Source organism: Schistocerca americana, chromosome 4 (assembly GCF_021461395.2).
Source record: "Schistocerca americana isolate TAMUIC-IGC-003095 chromosome 4, iqSchAmer2.1, whole genome shotgun sequence".
NCBI lineage: Eukaryota > Metazoa > Arthropoda > Insecta > Orthoptera > Acrididae > Schistocerca > Schistocerca americana.
The window spans coordinates 246,066,562-246,091,168 of NC_060122.1; the positions used below are offsets into that span (position 1 = coordinate 246,066,562).

A 24,607-nucleotide genomic window follows, 5' to 3' on the forward strand; every position below is an offset into this window, starting at 1 on the left:
CCTCATTGCCATCAATGGGCTTGTCAGTTCTGACATGGGCATGTATGACCCTAGTTGTTTTTGTGCCTTAAAACAAAACAAAACAATCATTGGGCCTCTGGTTACCCCAGCATTGTATGTCAATGATTTTCGTTACTGGTGAAGCTCCCACTCAGCATCTGCTGGGCGCCAGCTCTGAGGCACCATCCGACAGGCCTCTGCATGGCCTCTCTCCCATGACTTGCAATTTTCTCCCTCCAAAACGCAGGTTATTCATTTTTGCCATTGATCTGAATCCAGAACTTTATGCAGGAAACCAGCACCCAAATGTTGTAGCACAGTCCCATTTCTTAGGCCTTAGTTTTGATAAAAAAAACTGACATGGTTGCCCCATACTTGCCACCTGAAGATTTCCTGCATGTAGAAGCTTCTGCCCCACACATCTTGTGGTGTAGACCGTGCTACTCTTCTCCATCTTTACAGTGTTATGGTTTGTCCAGACTAGATTATGGTTGTCTGGTTTATGGCTCAGCAGCTCCTCCCATTCTCAGACTACTTAACCCTGTTCATCATCATGGGCTGTGTCTGGCTACCGGTGTCTTTCGCACTAATCCTGTCCATATTCTCCTTGCAGTAGCGAGGAATCGCCATCTACAAACACGATGGATCCAACTCCCCGTTTCTGATGCAATCACCATTCGGCGATTCCCTGACCTTCCCATGTACCCCATCCTTTTTGCAAACAAGGGATGTCTCCCTCCCGATGCCTGCCCTCAGGTGGGATTGCATGTTGGAACAAGTCTCACTTCCCCCTGTTGGGATCTCCATCTCCACTCGTGGGGAAGTCCCCGTGTATTTCATCCTGCACCCCCTTTGAATGGTGCTTCGACCACGGATTAGGACCAATCTATTCCAGGGTCCAGGGATCTATGATATTCTGGTGTCTTGTATGTACCACTCTTGAAGAGTTCCAGGGTGCTACCATCTTCTACACTGATGGTTCTAAAACTAAAGATAAGGCGGGATATGCTTTTACGTCTCCTACTGGCATGCAACAACATTTACTACCGGGATCATGTAGCATGTTCACAGCAGAGTGGCTAGCCATTAATAGCGCCCTCCATTTTGTCGCTCAGGCTTGCCTTCACAGTGTTTTAATAAGTAGTGATTCAATGAGCAGCTTTCAGGCTATATACCGATGCTACTCTCATCACCCTTTGGTCTCTGTTATCCATGACCTTCTCTCTGCCCTTGGCTATGCCACCTGCTCTGTTGTCTTCCTCTGGGTCCCAAGTTATGTGGGCATCACAGGGAATGAACTGGCTGACTGTTTAGCTAAAGAGGCAGATACTTAACCTCATTCCCTTTCATTATCCAGGTGCAGATATGGGGATACACATCAAATTTCTATTTACTCAAAAGTGGAATGACATCTGGTGTGCTAATGCTCTCCGCTCAGTCTAGGGCACTGCTGAAGTTTGGCACTCTTCCTTTCGCTCCTCTCAGAAGCAGTCCATTGTCCTATGCTGTTAAGGCATCTGTCGTACTATACTTGCCCATTGTTTTCTCTTGTGTAACAAGCCATTCCACGATGTGGCTGTGGAGCCAGACTGACGGTATCCCATATATTGGTGGAACACCACCATCTTTTGCTCCTTCGTACTAAATATAGCCTTCCAGATTCCTTGTCTTTAATATTAGTGGATGATTCACAGGTGGTTGAACTGGTCCTCAGTTCCCTACGTGAAAGTGGTTTTTATTTTCAGTTCTAAGATTTTGCTTTACTCCTGGAGCAGGGGAAGGGTGAATGTGGTTGGGGCCTCTCTTCGTGTTTTCTAGGTCTAGGACCTAGAACGATTCCTCCCAGCAAGGATACTCTTTTTATCTTGGTTTTTCCAGTTTCTAGATTTGGCCAACCCGTTTATGCCTTTTACTGTGTGTGTTTTTAACTTCCTCACTTTATAATTTGACCCCATAACAATTTGCTTTGTTTGATTTGGTTTGTATCTACCCGTTTACTATGGTTGCTGTTTATCCAGACAGGACGGCAATATTCTACCACTGAATAGACAAAGCCAAGGGCAGATGATCATAAGTTTGAAGCTGCAGAACCCTGTGTAGTGCCACATAATTTTTGAAGAATGTTATTTCTTGACTCCAGTTTAGCTGCAGTCTTTGTTAGATGCTGTTTAAATGACAGTGTTCTGTCAAGTATAATGTGGAGGTACTGTGAAAATTTGTTACAGCCTGGGTGAATACCCTCAAAAATTATGTCCAGTTATCTGTTGGCTAGGATATTACCCAGATGAAAGCAAGTGGGGTCATTTTAATTACGGTTCAGATGAAGGCCCCATTTACAAAAGTATATCTCAGTTTGTTTGTGCTATGTTGTTATCACCCAGCCATAAGCATAACCAAATCCCCTGGACTAAGTGACTGGCATGTGTGGAATGTACAAGTTAGATAGTAGCTGAGCTAGAAGTGAGGCTTGAAGTGTTCCATTGTTGAGGGTTTTCTGGTCACTGAAGTGGTGTGTTAATCAACATATTGTTGAGAAGTCGTGCTGTTCTTCTGCAAGTTATTACATGGAGCAGCTGATAGATAACTCTGTCTTCCACACAGTATCATAAGTTGCAAACTGATCAATAAATAAAGCAGAGGTCTTCAGTTGTTTGTGGAAGTCAGCTTGTATGTTTGACAGGAACCTTTCAAAGTATTTCAATATGTATATTCTGTTGTAATTAGTACATCATACTCAGAAGGGGAATGTGATGAGGTTTACCTAGTTTTAAGGTACCAGTGATCTTTGTCTGCTTCATAAGCTGTAGAATGGATCCTTTTTGCAGAATGTTGGAGAAAAGTTGAGATAGCCATGTTTTCACGTATTTTCCACAGTGCAGAAGGAATTCTGGATGTACACCTTCAAAACCTGGCACTTTACCTGATGTAATGCATTGTAAAGCCATTGAAATGAGTTCAGAAGTGATTGAGAGAGACTTTGTGCCATGTTGTGAAATTGCTGCTGTCGTGATTCACGTCACTTGTATGATATGATGTCAAGGAAAATAGATGGTTTAAATGTTGAGATGATGTGTGCAACATCTGTATTTAGCTTTATGAAGTTCTTGCATGTTATTCGATTTGCCACCCCCCCCCCCCCCCCCCCCCCCCCCCCAAAGTTACGTAACAGATACCATCTTTTTCTGCTTGAATATTTGGAGTCAACTTTTTCAGCAGTGTCCAGCCATTTCTGGTGTCACATGGCACCCGTACTATACAGCAGTTTGTGTGCTGTTTCTTATTCTCCAGTTGGGTAGAAAGTCCTCATACAGTTTCTCATTAGCCTCAGACTGTCCAAAAGTGTGCTCCTTCTGGCATTCTCTGGAAATATAGTTTCTTTCTGTGCTTGATATTGCGCCCACAAATTTTCCATAGCTATTGCTCAAGGGAGGAATCAATCTCAAAATCTTAGTTGGGTTTTTAGAGATGTGGAACCAGTTTGCTTTCTGAAAATTCCATTGTGGGTGGGGAATGAAATTTACAAGTGGGATCTGCAAGTCTGTTATCAATATTACTGGATGGTGCTAACTGTGTGTAAAGTCAGACAGAACTCTTTGTGTGATTGATAATGGCTGGAGATAATTGTTTGACAGTACAAAATGTAGAATAAGGTTGTACTCTTGCCTACATCCAGCTGATCTAAATATGGATAAGTGCTGGGCATAAAAAGTTAGGTGTTGTTCTGCCCATGAAATTAAAGCTTGTCCATTGGAATTATGCCTCCACTACTCTTGGTGGCTGTAAACGGCCCATGTAAGTAGATGTATGGAGGAGCATGTGAAGGACTTAAGATGGTTGTTGAACTGCTCTATATGTATAAATGTTTACAGTATATAGGCCCTAACTCTTCAATTTTTCTAACAACTTCTTGGATATTGGTAGAGGCCCCTGTGGAGATTAAGGAGGCAATCTTTATCCTATTGTGCACATATGTAGTGATCCCATAGACTGGATGGTAAGTTGCACTGAGGAATTAGTTTCCTGGTATTTTACACCTTATCTTGAGTTGTTCTTCATCACCTGTGTTTCTTGGATAGTGATCACATCAGTATTATTTTCTGTACTTTAGATCTACGAATACTCTTTATGTTAACCTGTAACGTTCTAGGACTGGGTACAAAATATGTAGATCTTTGGACCTTAAGAGAACCGTTGTTGTTTTTAGAAGCCATAGTGATTGGTTTTGCTAGACGATCATGAGGCTTATCTAGCAGCCAGTGTTGCTGCTTCCTTAATGCCACCCAGTAGTCACGAGTAGGGTATTTTAATATGATATGAAGCACCAGCTAGTACAAATACCTGGGTGTAGGAATTTGAAATGGAATTATTACGTAGCCCTGGCTGTAGGTCAACCAAGTGGCAGACTTTGCCTCATTGGTGGAATACTAGGGAAATACACACAGTCTGCATGGGAGACTGCTTATAAAACACTTACGCTACACATTTTAGAATAGTGCTCGTATATGTGGGACCTATAGCATGACTGACAAGTGATACTGAACATATACAGAGAAGGGCAGCACCACTGTTCAACAGGTTTGTTTGACCCATGGGAGAGTGTCATAGAGGTGCTGAAAAAACTGAACTGGCAGACACTTAAAGATGCAAACAATCGTGTGAAAGCCTGCTTACAAAGTTTCAACAACAAACTTTAAGTGTGGAGTGTAGTAATATAGTACAATCCCATATATACTGTTTCCTTAGGGATAGTGAAGACATGATTAAGACTAGTTGCAGCTCACACAGAGGAGTTTGGGAAAACATTCTTCCCACACACTATACTTGAATTGAATGAAAAGAAACCCTAATTAATGGTTCATTTGGATGTACACTCTGCCATGCATTTCATAGCGGCATGCAGAGTACAGAGGTAGGTCATACTATGTGGTTACTATCGTACTTTTTTCCTTGTGTGAGATTTCTATGGCACTGCCTCTGCTTTCAGTATAACCCTGTGTCATTTCTTCCAAATTAATTTGTGGACATACAAGTGTTTTAGAGCAGCTCTGTCTTATAGGAGGAAATCTCTTCCAGTGTAGCATCTTATTATCCCAAATTATGGGAAACATATGCATAACTGCCAACCTCCAGTTAATTTCTTATCTTAGTTTGCATCTACTGTCATTTCTTCAAATCATCTGCAGTTATTCTTGTAAAACATTCAATATATGTCATTACTTGATATTTTCCATGTGAACAAAACTGTTACATACTTGACTGTCTGCAAGGAATTTTGGAGTCCAGTAAACCTAATTACTATGTGGGCTGGATAATTCAACATAGCAGTTCCTACCTCTTCAGTCCCTTATTAGTACACACTAATCAAAGTTAGGCTGGCTAGTTGCTGTTTCTTTTTGTTCCAACCATGTGGCTTTTGATGACCTGTAGGTATGTTCTGGGTTACACATTCTTGGTGTTGTGCTGTCAGTACTGTGTTTGACAGATCAGTAGCCATCCCTTTCCACAGGTTCCCTCATCCACTGGGAGGTTATGTTGTTTATATAGTATTTCTCTCATGACATTCATTTCCCTGCAATTCCCATGGAATGATTCTGAATATGTTTTTTCTTGATTGCCTGCTGTCCTCTTGAGTTCACACATCCCTGTTTGCTGCATCAGCTGTGTATGATGCCATAGGTGACATACTTGCTTAGCATGATTTCTTCACCCTCTGTGCTTAACTGTGAATGGATGCAGTATTAGTGTACTAGGTGTTCTGACAGATACACAGATCCTCTTCACATCTTGTTGTGGGTAGTAGAAACACACAGAAGATTCTAGAAGGGATACCACTTTCTACCAATATTATTACACATTCACTTTCTTCCTCAGGAATGAATTACACCAGAAACTGATGCCATACTTTATTAGTAAATGAAAATGGTTAATGTAAGTCATCATTTTGAATTTTCATCTCCAAAGTCTGATACCCCAAATCTAAAAGTGGCAGAGCGAAGACACTTAATCAGATCTGTAATGTCTGATTTCCAGTTCAAGTTCTTATCAGTATAAGCACCTATGAATTTAGAATATTCCTTTTCACTCGCTTCCCATGCCAGGGTTCCCGGGTTCGATTCCCGGCGGGGTCAGAGACTTTCTCTACCTCGTGATGACTGGGTGTTGTGTGATGTCCTTAGGTTAGTTAGGTTTAAGTAGTTCTAAGTTCTGGGGGACTGATGACCATTGATGTTAAGTCCCATAGTGCTCAGAGCCATATTCCTTTTCATTTATTGATTTTCTTTCTTGCTTTATTTCTGATGGTGTGCTCAGGCCTTGTGCAGTCTAAATCCAGTTACAAATTTTCAGGAAAATATTATTTCCATTTCGATCTGTTGAAGTTGCTCCATTAGGCTTGATTAGGCTATAGTATTTGCATCATCAGCAGTTAGAAACATTTTTGCTTGCTGGATATATGCTGCAAGATTTATACGAGGGTCGGTCAAAAAGTAATGCCTCCCATTTTTTTTCTACTTAAAGAAATTAAGTTAAGTGAAAAATTTGAATTTGGCGCCATTCCTCAAACCTTCTTCTGCAATCCACTGCAGTAGTAACTTTCTGTGTCAACAGGTGGCAGCACAGCAGAAGTTTGTAAGATGGCCGACATCGATGTTCGTTTGAGACAGCGTTGTGTGATTGAATTCTTGAATGCAGAAGGTGAAACGCCCATACGCATTCATGAAAGACTGAAGAAGGTGTATGGTGTTGTGACAGTGGATGTCAGCACTGTTAGACGATGGGTTCGTCGTTGTAAGGAAGCTGAAGGGCAAACACCGTTGACTGACGAAAAGCGGAGCGGCAGGCCGGTGAGTGCAGTGACTCCACACAACATTCAGCAAGTTGATGACATCATTCGTGGTGACCGTCGGGTGACTGCAGATGAAGTGTGTCGCATTATTTCTCTTAGTAAAGGCAGTGTGATCACGATTATTAAACAATTGGGGTACTCAAAAGTTTGTGCACGGTGGGTTCCAAGAATGTTAACCGATCAGAATAAAGAGGCAAGGAAAACAATAGCCTCCCAACACTTGCAGCACTTCCGTTTGGAGGGAGATGAGTTTCTGAAAAAAATTGTGACCGGGGACGAAACATGGGTGCATTTTTTTGAACCCGAATCAAAGAGGCAGTCAATGGAGTGGCGTCACACAAGCTCGCCGAGGAAGAAAAAATTCAAAACTGTGCGATCGGCAGGGAAAGTTATGGCAACAGTTTTCTGGGATACAGAGGGTGTGATTCTGGTTGATTTTTTGGAGCAGGGATGCACAATAAATTCTGTTCAATACGTCACAACCCTCAACAAACTTAAAGCACGTCTTCAGCGAGTTCGCCCAACAAAATCAATGGCAGATGTTCTTCTTTTGCATGACAATGCAAGACCACACACCAGTCGTCACACCTCTGACGAGATTGTCAAAATTGGATGGGAAGTTTTGCCTCATCCCCCATACAGCCCTGACCTGGCACCATCAGACTTCCATCTGTTCGGGCCACTAAAAGAAGCTCATCGTGGGATTCATTTTGAAGATGAGGAGGCCGTCAAAACATCCGTGCGTCAATGGCTTAGGAAGCAGAGCTGTGATTTTTACCGTGCTGGGATACATGCCCTTGTTCAAAGATGGACCAAAACTGTAGAGATGGGCGGAGATTACATTGAAAAATGACAAAATGATCCTCAATGTTGTGGTTTTCAACCTATGTAATTGCATTTAAATTTCCTGACAATTAAACGTAGAAAAAAAAATAGGAGGCATTACTTTTTGACTGACCCTCGTATATAACAAGAACAAGGGTGGATCTCCTGTCGGTCTCAGTGGTAATCCTGTAGTGATTATTCCCCATTGTCAAGGTTCATTGTGTACACCTTTTGTTGTGCTTCCTTTTAGTTAGCTACAATGAAAATCTGCTGCCGGCAAGATCTCAGGAACAATAATGTTTGAGCTTCTCTTGAATAATACTGTGAACTACACAATCAAATGCTTTTGCTAAGTCACGGAAAATAACAGTTGGCAATATTTTGTCATTTAAATTTTATTTGATCTGATTTGTAGATTAAAAAATGACGCGTTCTGTGGAGAGATTATTTTGAATTACAAATTGAGAACAAGTATACTATTTTGATAGAAGTATGTTACCATTCTTGTATACATGTTTTTTTTTTTCTATTAGCTACAAGAAGGAGAGAACTAGTCAGACTATACCCTGATTAAAATTACTTTGTGTTTGACATATAACAGTGTCGGGGAGGAGGGGGGGGGGGGGGGGGTGGCTGGATGCAGTGTTGGTAGCATGCAGCCAGCGACACTTTGTAAGGTGGTCCACGTCCCTACAAAACAGTGACCACATGGCACTCGAGAAAGAAGTACGACTGGTGAGAGGCTGGTCCCTACCACACTATTCACTGAAACGTCAGTACCAAAGTAAATTTAGTCAATAATTATTAATATCTGTCCAGCTACATCCGTAAATGGAGATATCCTCAGTGATGATGATGTGTTGCGTGTGTGACCAAGACATTGCCTATATATGTCAAACAGAATTTTAGCATTATGTTCGAGATATTGTCAAGCCCATGAGAGTTTTTGGTTTTGAGGTAGTTCAGCAAAAAAGGAAAATGTTATCAAGGGCAGTGGGGACACTGAGCACTGAGATTGGGAATCCTTGACAAAAAGAAAGTTCATTGTGTGTGGTGTGTGTGTGTGTGGGGGGGGGGGGGGGGGGGGGGGTGTCTGTTGATAAAATATAAAAAATTGCCAGTATATATTTGTGATTTTTTTTACGGATATATCAATATTGTCATGGCAATATTGAATGCCGATATTTTTATTTTATTTTTTTGTAGTTTTTGGTAAATATTTGAAATTTTAGGGTGGGGGGGGGGGGGGGGGGAGTTGACAGTGTGAATGGAATAACAAGATTTCTGATGTAAAGAAATAGCATACCAGTTGCATTAAAATTTTTTTGTAATTGCTGAAAATGAGGAACAAAAATCTAAGTGACAAGATTGGTCTTTGCAGTGAGCGGAGATGTTGAGGGAAACGGGGCCAACAAGATGGGCCTTGGAGGGGAAATGCTGATGTAATCGATGTTCGGCACTATGAACAGAAACTGCAGTGTTTAAATTCACCACGCAATTTTGACACTACAATGCTAGGTTGCCGAAGTTTGCATAAATGAAAGACAGGGAAGTCAACTTGAAATGTTCCAGACAAATCCAATATGTAACAAAACCGAGCGACAGACCCATCGGACACCTTTTATTGTGCCACTTACATTCAGTTACCATTGTTAGCAAAGTGGTTATTGCCAAGAATGAATGTGCATCGTTTTCCTTTCAATTTTCTTCCGAGGGGCTAGGCAGGCTGCCAGCTTTTTGATGTTCAAAATATTTAATAATAAATCAGTACTTAAATATACAGCTCTAAACTGGCAGTATATGTATAATGTACAGCCGATATTTTTATAAGCTGGTATGTAGATATTTTTTCTGTTGAAATATCGAGGGCTGATAATGATGTTTTTTTTTTAAATATCGAAGTTCGGATTTCTTATATTTTTAAACACATCAACAGTCCAAATGTGTTGTGCAATTGTTCAGATGTGTTTGAATCTAGTTCCTCTCTGGAACATTTACATATTTGTTACTATGAGGAGGGTGAAAATTAGTGTCGTGTAGTTTTTTACCACTTGATATGAGTGTCCTCTGTTATTGGTTTCACCTACTAAAGACACATGAAATAACCTATCTGGTTTTTTTCTCCTTTCTTTCCAGTAGCTTTTCATTTTTCCCATATGTTTTTCTCTTCTTTCTTATGTTTTTTTCCTTTGTTTTCTCCTTGAAACCCTTTGAACTTTTTACTTTTAACTTTTTCCTATTTCTTCCTCCGTTACTTCAATTTCTCTCAGGCCTGATGTAACTTTGGTCTTCATCATTGGTGGTTTTGGGTTTGTGTCAAAAAATTTAATTCTTTTTGTTATCTTCTTAGACTAGTTTTATGTTAGTTGAAAAGCCACCACAATTTTCTTTGTACTTGGTTAATTATCTTCTTTGTCACCTAGGATATTTGAATTTGGTTCGTCCATAATCAGTTTCAATGTGTTTTGCTGCCTCCTTTGCATCTGTCATATACTCTGTTTTTTCAAAAGATGTACATAGGCCTGGTTTTGAAGATGTCTTTTGGTAGGAGATTTATCTGCATTATTGCGTCTTCTATACATTCAGCTAAGATGACAAGAATATGTACAAAAGTTAGTGTAACTCAGGTTATCCCCTTTTCTCTCAACTGTGTGTGTGTTTTTCTAAATTTCTCCTTTTATTCTTTTTCTCCATTCCCTGACTACTTTTATAGTACACATTTGAACAGCAGAGGGGACAATCCATCTCCTTGTCTTACACAGTTTTGATCTCAAAAGACTTGTAAGTTTCATCTAAATATTTAATTTTGTATCTGTTAGTGTGTCATTAATGATTGCCAATGATTTGTCGTCAACTCTGAATTCTCTTAAGATGTTGAATAATGTTGCCCTGTCAATCAAATCCTGTGTTTTTTTGAAGTCTGCAAATGTTACAGGAATGCATTTGGAGCTCATTATTTTATAACTTTCAGATTTAAAATTTGTTCCACACAGGATCATCCTTTTCTAAGCTGTCCCTGGTACTCTTTTGAGTCTGATCCAGTTAGCTTTCCAACCTGTTTTGTGATGATTTTGAAAGAATTTATAAGTCCCTGGAAGGATGTAAATTCCTCTATACATGTAGGGGGCAGTTTTTATCTACTTTTTCATGGATTTGGTGAACTATTGCTGTTTTCCAGTCTTTTGGTATAGCTTATGTTTCCCATATTTTTGAAGGAGTCCATCTGCTTCAAACTAGCATGTGCCATTTTCCACATTTCAGCATTAAGGTACTGAATTTTTTGTGGGGGCTTCTTGTTCTTTAATCGTACTTCTGGATTTCATCCATGCTAGTGGGTTCTGAGTTTGTGTCAGTGCACCCTGGATTTTGTTATAGAAATGTTGCTCTCGGTTCCTCGTAGTTTAATAACAACTTGAAAAGCTTGCTAGTATTTCACGGTTTCTTTCATTATTTAGAAATAATTTCCCCTCTTCATTTTTGAAGCACTGAGATGTTTGGTAAGTTTGGAGGCTTTGTTCAAAAGTTTTACAGAAGTTCATGTAGTGTTCCTTTGGAAGACTTTCTCAATTAGTGATATCTGGTTTCTTTCAAGCTTCCTTTCGAGTTCCCTCATTGGTGTTTTTTTGACTCCTTTGTTGTTTTAAGTTGAAACACTCGTCACTTCTTTTGGTGGAGTACCATTTCTGCCAGGTTTGTTTTGTAAGCAGTAATGCTTTTTCACACTATTCATTCCACCATCTCTGCTTTTTGTGTCTTTGAGTGGTGCTATCTCAAGGGCTGTTTTGACTTATATTGTTTAGATCTCCCCCCAGTCTTCTGAGTCTATGTTTAGCCGTTCCTGAAATTCTTGTTTCGTTTTCAAAGCTTCAGTATCAATTTTATGAGTTCTGTGCACTTGTCTTGGAATCCTTGTTTGTGGAATACGTTTCATTTGTATTGTGGTTAGATAGTGATTTGCTTTTATATTTGCACACTTTCTAGCTTATAATTTCATGATTTCTTTTTATTAAAAGACATATTGTGTGTTCAAACTTGACTTTTTTTTGAGCTGAGATGGAATACTTCTATACGTCTTTTAACAAACATATGGCTGTGGTACCCCACAAGAAGAAAATGTTCATTTTGATTGTTAAAAGATGTTGTTGTTGTTGTGGTCTTCAGTCCTGAGACTGGTTTGATGCAGCTCTCCATGCTACTCTATCCTGTGCAAGCCTCTTCATCTCCCAGTACCTACTGCAACCCACATCCCTCTGAATCCGCTTAGTGTATTCATCTCTTGGTCTCCCTCTACGATTTTTACCCTCCACACTGCCCTCCAATGCTAAATTTGTGATCCCTTGATGCCTCAAAACATGTCCTACCAACCGATCCCTTCTTCTTGTCAAGTTGTGCCACAAACTTCTCTTCTCCCCAATCCTATTCAGTACCTCCTCATTAGTTACATGATCTACCCACCTTATCTTCAGCATTCTTCTGTAGCACCACATTTCGAAAGCTTCTATTCTCTTCTTATCCAAACTAGTTATCGTCCATGTCTCACTTCCATACATGGCTACACTCCATACAAATACTTCCAGAAACAACTTCCTGACACCTAAATCTATACTCGAAGTTAACAAATTTCTCTTCTTGAGAAACGCTTTCCTTGCCATTGCCAGTCTACATTTTATATCCTCTCTACTTCGACCATCATCGGTTATTTTACTCCCTAAATAGCAAAACTCCTTTACTACTTTAAGTGTCTCATTTCCTAATCTAATTCCCTCAGCATCACCCGACTTAATTTGACTACATTCCATTATCCTCGTTTTGCTTTTGTTGATGTTCATCTTACATCCTCGTTTCAAGACACTGTCCATTCCGTTCAACTGCTCTTCCAAGTCCTTTGCTGTCTCTGACAGAATTACAATGTCATCGGCGAACCTCAAAGTTTTTACTTCTTCTCCATGAATTTTAATACCTACTCCGAATTTTTCTTTTGTTTCCTTTACTGCTTGCTCAATATACAGATTGAATAACATCGGGGAGAGGCTACAACCCTGTCTCACTCCCTTCCCAACCACTACTTCCCTTTCATGTCCCTCGACTCTTATAACTGCCATCTGGTTTCTGTACAAATTGTAAATAGCCTTTCGCTCCCTGTATTTTACCCCTGCCACCTTTAGAATTTGAAAGAGAGTATTCCAGTCAACATTGTCAAAAGCTTTCTCTAAGTCTACAAATGCTAGAAACGTAGGTTTGCCTTTTCTTAATCTTTGTTCCAAGATAAGTCGTAAGGTCAGTATTGCCTCACGTGTTCCAACATTTCTACGGAATCCAAACTGATCTTCCCCGAGGTCTGCTTCTACCAGTTTTTCCATTCGTCTGTAAAGAATTCGCGTTAGTATTTTGCAGCTGTGACTTATTAAACTGATAGTTCGGTAATTTTCACATCTGTCAACACCTGCTTTCTTTGGGATTGGAATTATTATATTCTTCTTGAAGTCTGAGGGTATTTCGCCTGTCTCATACATTGTGCTCACCAGATGGTAGAGTTTTGTCATGACTGGCTCTCCCGAGGCCATCAGTAGTTCTAATGGAATGTTGTCTACTCCCGGGGCCTTGTTTCGACTCAAGTCTTTCAGTGCTCTGTCAAACTCTTCACGCAGTATCTTATCTCCCATTTCGTCTTCATCTACATCCTCTTCCATTTCCATAATATTGTCCTCAAGTACATCGCCCTTGTATAAACCCTCTATATACTCCTTCCACCTTTCTGCCTTCCCTTCTTTGCTTAGAACTGGGTTGCCATCTGAGCTCTTGATATTCATACAAGTGGTTCTCTTCTCTCCAAAGGTCTCTTTAATTTTCCTGTAGGCAGTATCTATCTTACCCCTAGTGAGACAAGCCTCTACATCCTTACATTTGTCCTCTAGCCACCCCTGCTTAGCCATTTTGCACTTCCTGTCGATTTCATTTTTGAGACGTTTGTATTCCTTTTTGCCTGCTTCATTTACTGCACTTTTATATTTTCTCCTTTCATAAATTAAATTCAATATTTCTTCTGTTACCCAAGGATTTCTATTAGCCCTCGTCTTTTTACCTACTTGATCGTCTGCTGCCTTCACTACTTCATCCCTCAGAGCTACCCATTCTTCTTCTACTGTATTTCTTTCCCCCATTCCTGTCAGTTGTTCCCTTATGCTCTCCCTGAAACTTTCTACAACCTCTGGTTCTTTCAGTTTATCCAGGTCCCATCTCCTTAAATTCCCACCTTTTTGTAGTTTCTTCAGTTTCAATCTGCTGTTCATAACCAATAGATTGTGGTCAGAATCCACATCTGCCCCTGGAAATGTCTTACAATTTAAAACCTGGTTCCTAAATCTCTGTCTTACCATTATATAATCTATCTGAAACCTGTCAGTATCTCCAGGCTTCTTCCATGTATACAGCCTCCTTTCATGATTCTTGAACCAAGTGTTAGCTATGATTAAGTTATGCTCTGTGCAAAATTCTACAAGGCGGCTTCCTCTTTCATTCCTTCCCCCCAATCCCTATTCACCTACTATGTTTCCTTCTCTCCCTTTTCCTACTGACGAATTCCAGTCACCCATGGCTATTAAATTTTCGTCGCCCTTCACTACCTGAATAATTTCTTTTATCTCGTCATACATTTCATCTATTTCTTCATCATCTGCAGAGCTAGTTGGCATATAAACTTGTACTACTGTAGTAGGCATGGGCTTTGTGTCTATCTTCGCCACAAATTATGCGTTCACTATGCTGTTTGTAGTAGCTAACCCGCACTCCTATTTTTTTATTCATTATTAAACCTACTCCTGCATTACCCCTATTTGATTTTGTATTTATAACCCTGTAATCACCTGACCAAAAGTCTTGTTCCTCCTGCCACCGAACTTCACTAATTCCCACTATATCTAACTTTAACCTATCCATTTCCCTTTTCAAATTTTCTAACCTACCTGCCCGATTAAGTGATCCGACATTCCACGCTCCGATCCGTAGAACGCCGGTTTTCTTTCTCCTGATAACGACGTCCTCTTGAGTAGTCCCCGCCCGGAGATCCGAATGGGGGACTATTTTACCTCCGGAATATTTTACCCAAGAGGACGCCATCATCATTTAATCATACAGTAGAGCTGCATGTCCTCGGGAAAAATTACGGCTGTAGTTTCCCCTTGCTTTCAGCCGTTCGCAGTACCAGCACAGCAAGGCCGTTTTGGTTGATGTTACAAGGCCAGATCAGTCAATCATCCAGACTGTTGCCCCTGCAACTACTGAAAAGGCTGCTGCCCCTCTTCAGGAACCACATGTTTGTCTGGCCTCTCAACAGATACCCCTCCGTTGTGGTTGCACCTACGGTACGGCCATCTGTATCGCTGAGGCACGCAAGCCTCCCCACCAACGGCAAGGTCCATGGTTCATGGGGGGTGTTAAAAGATATAGTTACGTAATCAAGCTTAGTGAGTCAAAGTGGGTCCTTTATTGTTTGTATTCTTTTTCTGTATGCTATTGCATTTAGCCTCAAATTTCCATAGGTGGATTAAGTGTAAGTTTCCGGAAGTTAACAATTCTTTTTCTGCACTGTTTCATGTCTTGATGCTTTAAAGAATTCTTCCAGTTGTAGCATGGTGCATAAGTTTTCATATATGGCCCGTGCATTGTAGTATTCAGAAACACAGTAAGCATTGTCTATTTACAGTGAAGTTGTTGAAAATGACATTGTTTAATAAGGACATAATATTAGGACATGTTTCGTTGTTATTAATTTATATAGCCCTTTTAGATAGCTTACTTGTGGCTGAGTGTCGCAGACAATAGTTTTGAATTTTTTTAGGCAATATAAACCTTTTTGTAGTGAATTGTTGGCAACAAAATTTTTTCCTTAAATGGGGGTTTAGTTGAGTTATTCTAAAGGAATGGCCCAGAATCAGATTTGGAACAAGTTTAGGTCTTGTAAGTTCTGTTTAATCACAAACTTATCTTGTGTTGACAGTTAAAATATTTGTTATTGTAAAGGTTTGTTTACACCTGTGCAGCTTTTTGTAAGCACTAGGTGCATGTGGCCACTGCTCAAAGAGGCAACTATGCACGTACAATGGTGCAAATTCAAGCATGCTTCCAATTTGCGTACCGTGTCCACTGCCCTCAGACACAGGAGTCTCCCCTGAATATGTTCACAGACTGAAATAAACAGTTTGTGTTAATGAGAGAAAATGAAATAACACTTGAATTTTGTTGGTAATTGAAATAGCTACTTCCACTATTGTGCTCGAGAGCTACATGTTTGCTTTTCAAAGCCACGCCATACAGTTTGAGAAATTTCACCTCACTTTAACATTCTGCACTTCATCCAACCACTCTTCTATAGAGTTTGGAAGCTGAAAATAAATAAACACTTCATAAAATAAGACATACTGTTCCCCACCCCCCCTCGGCTACCCACCCACATACATACACGATTCTGAAATACCCACATATTTATATATCGTTGCCCTACCGGCTGTAAACGTTAAACATCAACTAAGTAGTTCATTTTCCAGAGAAAGAAATAATAAGTGATCATCAACTTAACTTACCTTTGTATAGCTTTCCAGGGATTTCTCCAGAGCCTAGTAAACTTCGAAATTATGTTAGATATTTATGCTGTAAATATCAGACTCTGCTAATTGTCCTCCGGTAACTATAAACTGATGTGTTAGAGCTAATCTTGAAGTCTCTGGTGTAACATCTCTGTAGTTTGTATTCTCCTTTGCTAACAATGGCTCAACAAGATGACATATTACCTCGAAATTCTTCAGTGACATAAGAGTAAAGTTTTTAGACAATATACTGCTTGCCCTCTTTATCTCTTCCATCACACTCACACATACTTTACAATACATAAGCTTTCCATTAACATAGTGCTTATGCTTATTTCCTCACACAATTTTGTCATTGTGTCAAAACTGTACCAACTATAGCAGTAGCAGCAGCTTGCAGCAAAGCTTGATCACTGGTTAGCATGTGTGGTTTCTCTCTGCACACATATTGAGGAAGAGTTGTGCACCTAGACATGTGCACACAAGTGGAGATGCAGCTTAAAATTAACGTGTCCTTAGCAAATCCTAGCATGTAGCAGCACCCCTTATCTTATAAAGTATCAAGAAAAAATTGTGGGTCATACATAGGCACACATGAATATGCACAAACAGGTTTAATGGGGTGAGGAAGTACACTCATTATGTTTTCCTTCCTACACAAACAACCACCACCACCACCACCTCCTCCTCCTCCTCCTCCTCCTTCTCCTCCTTCTCCTCCTCCTCCCTGCCACCACCACCGTTTCATCGAGTGCAAGTCAGAATGTCATCACAAGAAGCAAAGGTCTGAAATTTTGCACTTGCTATAACACCTTTAATGGAAAGTCAGGTCTCCGTGTACATATGATGATATTGAATCACAACCAGAATTCCAAGACAGTTCAACAGTCAGTGTAATCACAGCATATGAGGCAGCTAGAATGGTGTTGTGTGTAAAATACTCATTTTCTTTACTGTCAAGGAATGACAGTGAATTTTGTACAAGAGAATGGGTAAGAGATTGCTTATATTCTATTACATGTGGTTTGGTATGCTACTATTCTTTGGTTCTGTTTCAGGTTAAGTGATAAGAGATGACACGCCATGCAAGAAACTGCACTGCGGGAGCAGTCTACACGTATCATGAAAAGAAGAAAGATGCTCAGGCATCAGGTTATGGAACAAACACTCAGAGGGTGGGAAAGGATTCTATCAAAGATTTTGATTGCTGTTCCCTGACATTGCAGCCTTGCAGAGACCCTGTTATTACGTAAGCTGTCACTTAACATCACTTTCTTGTTATTGCTTTAAATTAATTATTTTCTCTACCATTCATCTACTGGCCTAATTCTCTTTGTACAAAAATAGTTGTAAATATTGTGTGCAGTTGTGAGATATTGTAAAGTAAAAGGAATGAATAGGGAGAAGCTTGACCATTGGTTTGTAGCTGCTGTTACTTATTCCAGATTTTGCCCCCTATGAATTAATTAGGAGGTTTTTTTGCTGAAAAAGTATTTGGACAAGTAGCTACATTGTGAAACATATTTGTGGAGTTTTCAACACCATAGACTAACACTTTATGATAAAGGAACAGGTTTAAAAAAGAATATTCATGAAGCAGATGGATGAATACTTAAACATTAGATACATGTTTTCCCAGTTTCCAATCTGCTGCAAACATTTCTGATTAGATATTTTTTGTGTTATGGGTCCTTAAAAAGAACTGTGACTAATGCATCTCCTTTTTGCAATATTATGAAAAGGATAGATTGCTACTCGCTGTAAAGATGACACGTTGAGTTGCAGACAGGCTCGATGAAGAAAATGTTACATGTAAGCTTTAAGCCACAACCTTTGTCAAAAAAAGAAAAGCACACACACATTCATACAAGCAAGCAAACCTCACAGACACATGGCCACTAGCTCCGGTCCCTCCAGCCAGACTGCAACAAAAATGCATTGAACAGGAACAACAATCTGGAGTGAGATGGGGAAGGGTTGCAGGGTACGGGTGGAGGAAGGGGAATTAGCTCTGCCTGGAAGAGCATGCAGGGAGTATAGGTGGCATGACAGGGCTGCTTGGCACAGTGTCAGGAGGCTGTGCAGTGGGGAGGGAGGGGGGGTGGAACAGGGAGCATAAGGGTGGGGAGTAGAGAAGGTGAAAGACCAGTGGGTGCTCTGGTAGAGAGCAGTGCACAATGAGGGTGAAGGGGAGACAAACTGTAAGGAGGTGACAGAACATATGGTGGGGAAATGGGTGTAGGGAGAGTATGATACTGTAGATTGAGGCTGGGATAATCTCAGGAGTGGAGAATATGTTGTAAGGATAACTCCCATCTGCGCAGTTCAGAAAAGCTGGTGGTGGAGGGATTGATCCAGATGGCCCAGGTTGTGAAGCAGACACTGAAATCCAGTGTGTTATTTACAACTGCCTGTTCTGTCACAGGGTACATAATATGCTTGATTACAATGACTGCTTCACAACCCATGCCATCTGGATCATCCCTCTGTCACCAACTTTTCTGAGCAGCACAGAAGGGAGTTATCCTTACAACACCTTCCTCGCTCCCAAAATCATCACGCCTCAACCTATAGTAACCTACTGTCCCACACACTCCATTTCATCTGTCCTGTCACCTCCTCACTTATCGTCTCCCCTCACCTTCATTGTGCACTGCTCTCTGCTGGTGCACCCACCAGTATTTCCCCCTTATCTGTTTCTCTCCTTTCCGCTCTATTCTGCCGCCTTTCACTCCACTCTCATCTTCCATCACAGCTTCTTGATGTTACCAGGTTGTTGCTTCTGTTCAACATGTCCCTCTTGCAGTCTGGAGTAAATGACAATGTGTTTTTCTTTTCAGAAGAGCACTTTGGCCAAAAGCTTATATGTAACAGTCTTTTCATCATGCCTGTCTGGAACTCGGCATGTCATTTTTACAGTAAGTAGCAATGTATCCTTTTCATAATATTGTTAATATTCCAAACTGGACTTTCACTGTTTGCACATCCTTTCTACACATTAAAATTGCTGACAGAGACAGAAAAACTACATAGAGACAAGTTGTATTACATGAGCTCAAAGACTTTTCAAATCTTGTGAAACAAATATAGTGATAAATTTTGAATCCTGCGTACATCCTTGTTATACTGATGCATATGTTAATCATATTAATTGTCTGATATCGTATATGAGTAAGGCAAGATCATCCACAACAAAGTAGCAAAATTTGAAAACGTAAGTGGAACATTGAACAGATATTAATAATGAGACATGGAAAGAAAAGCAAATTAATTTCCATTGCATAAATGAATTTTGAGTCATTTAGAAATACTAAAATAAGAAATGGGCAACCTATATGAGTTTTTTGAGGGCTGTAGAAGGCTATAACAGAGCAACAGATAGAGAAATGACAGCATTAGGGAGACTCTAAAAGTATTTAACATAACCAAATTGAAAACAACAGGGTAAAATGGAGGAAACATATCAACAAAATGAGCTGTGACATTCTCTCACAAGGTAGGGAAATATCCAGTGGGATGAAGCAACCTGTGTGGGATGAAGCAACCTGTGGAGGGTAATGAAGGCGTAATCACTGTAATAGACAAAGGGCTATCATATGAGTTGTCAGGGCATATACATCTTGGGACAACCAGGAAATCCAGGAAAAGGCAGGAATTTTTTTCATCCAGGAAAAACCCAAGAAATTTTCGTAGAATTCCTAGAATTTTTCATTGTTTTACTTTTCAGTTACATTTTTGTAATTTTGGCTGGTAAGAACTGATACCCTAACAAAAAATTTTACTTCAGCCCATTATTACAGAATAAAATCGCGGCAGTAAAACAAAAGTGGAGAATAGCACCAAAATAAAACTTAAGTTGCAAAGAAAATGTGCAATTAGCAAACGGCCACACACAGTGCACACACAAGTGTCTGCTGACAACAAAATGTGTCAAAGGCTTTAGGACGAAGACTGTGCAATACAACAAAGTGTTTTCGATGTGCATGACATCATATGTAACAGGTCATGGGAGAATATTGTAAATGGTCATTTGAGAAGTGTTACTGTCCAAGTAAATTTCCTTTTACTCGAGATGAATTATGTGTTGTGTGAGAATGTGCACCACCTTTTTCTGCAATTATTTAAACTTTTACTGGCACATTTGTGTTTGCTACATCTTAAAAGATAATACATGCTAAAAAGTTCCAAGCATCAAAATAAGTTTTTCATATTTATTTCAATTCTTTCATAGATAACAGTTTTGGCAAAAAGCATAATTATCCTTAAAAGAGGTGCAAGTTGCGTTCTTGAGGAGTTTCACATATAATTGTCTTTTCTGTCGAAAAGTTGAGGTGCTCGATAGAACGTGTATTCAGCCAGGTAACCCACGAAACATTCGGTGCACATCAGTGAAATTTATAATCATACTTACCACAAATGTCTGACTACTGCAATTTAAGCATGCTTTTAGAATCTTGCTAACCACATGCTCAGAAAAAAAAGCTAAAATTTTTGGTGACCAATATAATATGTGAAAGCTTTGCTTTTCTAGTATTTGTATTGTATGTAATAGTGAAGGTGCTGTTGGCTGACTGCATGATGTGTCCTGTTCTCTGAACACCTGCTGTCGTTGGCTGGCGAGATTGTGTGACATGAACTATGATTGGCTTACAAAAGCACGTTGCACAGCACATCATCAATTTCAGTGCTTTGGAAGCTACTGTGCTATATTTGATGGAATTCATGTTTATGTTTTTGTAATATGAAAACATGTAGTGTAAATGTTGCTGTGCATCAATGATCTTTCCAAAATGCATTGTTTGTTGCTGGTTTCTGTTCCTAAAGTGCCGGGAAGTTCTACGATGGTATATGAAACCTTTATCATTCAAATGATTGCTAAGTTCTACAACTCTGAGGGAAAGTATAGTGTCATTTAAAATGGAAAATGTGTGTTTTCAGCCAGGAAAAAGTGTATTTTTAACACTCTAAGCACCAAACCCGTAAAATTTACGGACCTAGGATCGCGTGAAAATCACCAGACCCGTAAAATTTACATTTGATAAAATGCAAAACACTGCAACGTTATTTCTACGGCTTTGGCCAGCAATATACGTTTTACAGATATTCAGTAACAAAAAGTGTCTGTAGATGGCATAGCAGTGTTGTTTACAGTGCCGTAATTCATATTAAAACTTACCTTTGCGTTCTCAGTCTTCCTTACGTCGTCCTGTTGCTTCATGTTTGTAATCATGTCTCGGCAGGGTTTATCAGACACAGAAATCACGGATTAGATTAATGATAGCGGGACTCTGGAAAATGTAGAGAGTGATTCTGGCAATTCTGAATACAATGGTGTGTTTGAAGGTACGTATTCCCGAATTTTCAACGGGATATCACTGCTCGTAATTGTGCAGTATACACATTTCTTCTGAACATGTCTTCTGTAAGAGATATATGTAGTTACATATAATGTGATATTCCATTTAGATCGACGACAGCTTGTCTTCAGATGCAGATCAAAGAGATATCATAATCTGGAATCCATGGCAATGTGCTTGCAAATGCATCAGCCAAAAGGGCTTGTAAAGAAAATGCAGTGTACTATGAGAGAGCTTATACACACGTATGTACTATGAGAGAGCTTATACACACGTAGCATTCAATAAGCTACTAGTACCTCCTCGGGAAACTCAATTAGTGATCAGTTTTCTAATATGGTCAGTCATTATTAGGCAGTGTCATCAGTACTTCTACTGTAACTTCTGTACATGTTTCAGAAAGCACTGTTTGGTGTGATGGTGGAGCATTCCACATTACAGAAAGCAGAGCTGTTGTAACAGCCAGCATTGTACAGATGACTCGAACCCCTAAAAAGGGGGTGAAAGGGCGGGGAAGGGGGGGGGGGGGTTCGCAAGCAAGCTATCAATCTCAAGCTGAGCAGCACATCAGTGAGGTAGATGGCTGATAAGGCTAAGCAGCCCATATTAGGCAACCTGGGGGTCATCTCCTCACCCTGGTTCTATTGTGCTTGTATAGACAGGCAGAGCTCAAAGTGCAATCTTTTAGCACCATAATTTTACATGGCACTTCAATGAGAAAAGTTGTTTGTAACAAAAATATTTCAAGCTGACAAAAAGTTAACTAACAGCAATAGAATGTATCCAGGGTCAGGAGTTAGTATTTAGATTTAAAGGGAGAAGACACAAGGAAAAAAGCTATAACCTTAATCTATGGAGAGCATTTGGGGAATAGAACTGGACACTCAGACATCTGGATGAGAGATATCCATGTGTCTTCTTCTTACTTTTATGTATGTCTGTCATCAGCAGTAAACAAGGTTTGTACTTGCCAGCAATTCTATTTTATTTATTAGTTTTCTGATTTAATTTTGTATTGAAAACAATTAAGTTTTTATTTTTTTCATTTTCAGGCCAGATGGGTATTTGTTCGATAAGGAAGCAATTTTGGAATACATAATAACAAAGAAAAATGAATACAGCAGGAAACTGAAAGAATATGAAAAGCAGAAGAAAAAAGAAGAGGTAAAATTCTGGAACACAATAGTATGCTATTCTCTTCTTTTTGCATACTTCAGTGCACTCTCCCTCCCTCCTTGCCCCCACCCCCTCTTTATAACGCCACCCCCCCCCCCCTGCCCCCCGCCCCGCCCCCCGCCCCGCCCCCGTGCAATTGCACGTGTTTGTGTTTCTTTGATGCCACTCACTCCCCATCCCCTCCTGTCTCCCCTCTCTTCCTCCCTACTGTAAAAGCTTTATAACTCCCTCTTATGTCTGCTTTTACATATATTCAGTTTCTTCATTTAGTTGCATAGTTGGCAGTTTACTTTGATAAGAATTTTATCTTGTCAGGGTGTACGTTGTAAACACTTAGGCGCCGACGCCCGTAAAAATACGGGCGTGCGCGGCCTGCCCGAAAGTCCAGCGCCCGTAATTTTACGGGCGCGAGTTCTTGTTCTTCCCCTTCCTTCCTTTGTGTGTTCTTACGGCTCCCGCTTGTCTGGGAGGCACTGCACGGACTGTAGTTCGAGTATTGGTCACTAGACGGTGCGGGAATGCTGTGGAAGGGTGTGTTTCCCTTTTCATTTGTCGTGTTTTGTGAGCGGCGATTTTTTTCCGCGCAGTCTCAGTAGCGTCGACATGGCGAAGCGTGGCTTGACGGATGAAGAAATTGCTCGCGAATTACATCGTGATTTAGAAGAAAGTGACGTTGATTTGTCGGAGGAAGATATTGTAGATGACTCTGATGATGATGTGGACTATGTTCAAGAAGAAGTTTCTGGCAGTTCAGGTAAAGAATTCTGACAACAAAACATGTATAATTTTTGTTCAGATTTTCACTGAAAAAACTCTCAGTACGTAATTATGATTTTATTTGCAAATACTACTCTTCTGATAGATTCAGAAGAGGAGAGCAGGTGTCCAAGCACTTCAGCAGCAAGTAATCCCGTCGATATTGTGCCTGAAGAATGAGCGAGACTGACGGCGAGGGGGAAGCCGAGACCTGCGCGCCGCACCGATTCTGAGGAAGGTTGGACGACTACTGATCGTGCACCAGACACCAGACATCGATCTATTCTCAGGACAATCCGGAATATGCAATGTTGTCAGTTTAGACCAGAACAGTGCACCTATAGAATTTTTCTCATATTTCCTCACAGACAGTATCATGAAACATATAAAGGAACAAACTAATCTGTATGCTCAACAATGTATCAGGAAATTACGAAGCACAAATTCCCTTTCACCCACCTGCTCATTGTCAAAGTGGAAAGGAGTTACACTTATGGAAATAAGGAAGTTTCTGGCAATTGTAGTCCATATGTGTGTAAGTGTGAGGCCACATATACGAGAGCACTGGTCCAAGAACCCTGTGGTGTCATGTAATTTCTGTCCAAACATCTTGAGCCGTGACAGATTTCTTTCTATTTTGAGAAACTTCCACATTAGTGATAATTCCTTAGCTAAGAGGAAAGGAGAAACTGGCTATGATCCACTGCACAAGGTGAGACCCCTCCTAGATAATGTGTGTGCTAATTTCCAGCGTGCGTATACACCATCTCAAAAAATTACAATAGATGAAGGCATGTGTAAATTTTGAGGTCGTGTGTATTTCAAACAGTACATGCCACAAAAACCAAGTAAATACGGTATCAAACTGTACATGTTATCCGAATCTGACACAGGTTACATCTGGAATTTCTCTGTTTACGCAGGTGAAAGGTCTGACACAGTGACTCTGGTAAAGACATTGCTTGCAAATCTGTCAGGAAAAGGCTACACTTTGTTTACGGACAGATTCTACACAAGTCCAATACTTGCTTCAGAACTGGAAGCTGCAAAAACTGCTCATGTGGGAA

General features: G+C 40.2%; 1 protein-coding gene across 2 annotated transcripts in view; it reads left to right on the forward strand.

Annotated features, from left to right (window-relative positions):
* The window catches only part of LOC124613226 (nitric oxide synthase-interacting protein homolog), a 69,841-nt gene that overhangs the window by 8,923 nt on the left and 36,311 nt on the right, over positions 1-24,607 (forward strand). For both annotated transcript variants that reach the window (XR_006979627.1, XM_047141900.1), the window contains exons 2-3: positions 17,310-17,500; positions 22,661-22,772. Coding sequence is in view for 1 of the 2 variants with exons in the window: in XM_047141900.1 (XP_046997856.1) it covers positions 17,325-17,500; positions 22,661-22,772 (288 nt within the window). In the remaining variant the exon portion in view is untranslated. The remainder of the gene's footprint in view (positions 1-17,309; positions 17,501-22,660; positions 22,773-24,607) is intronic.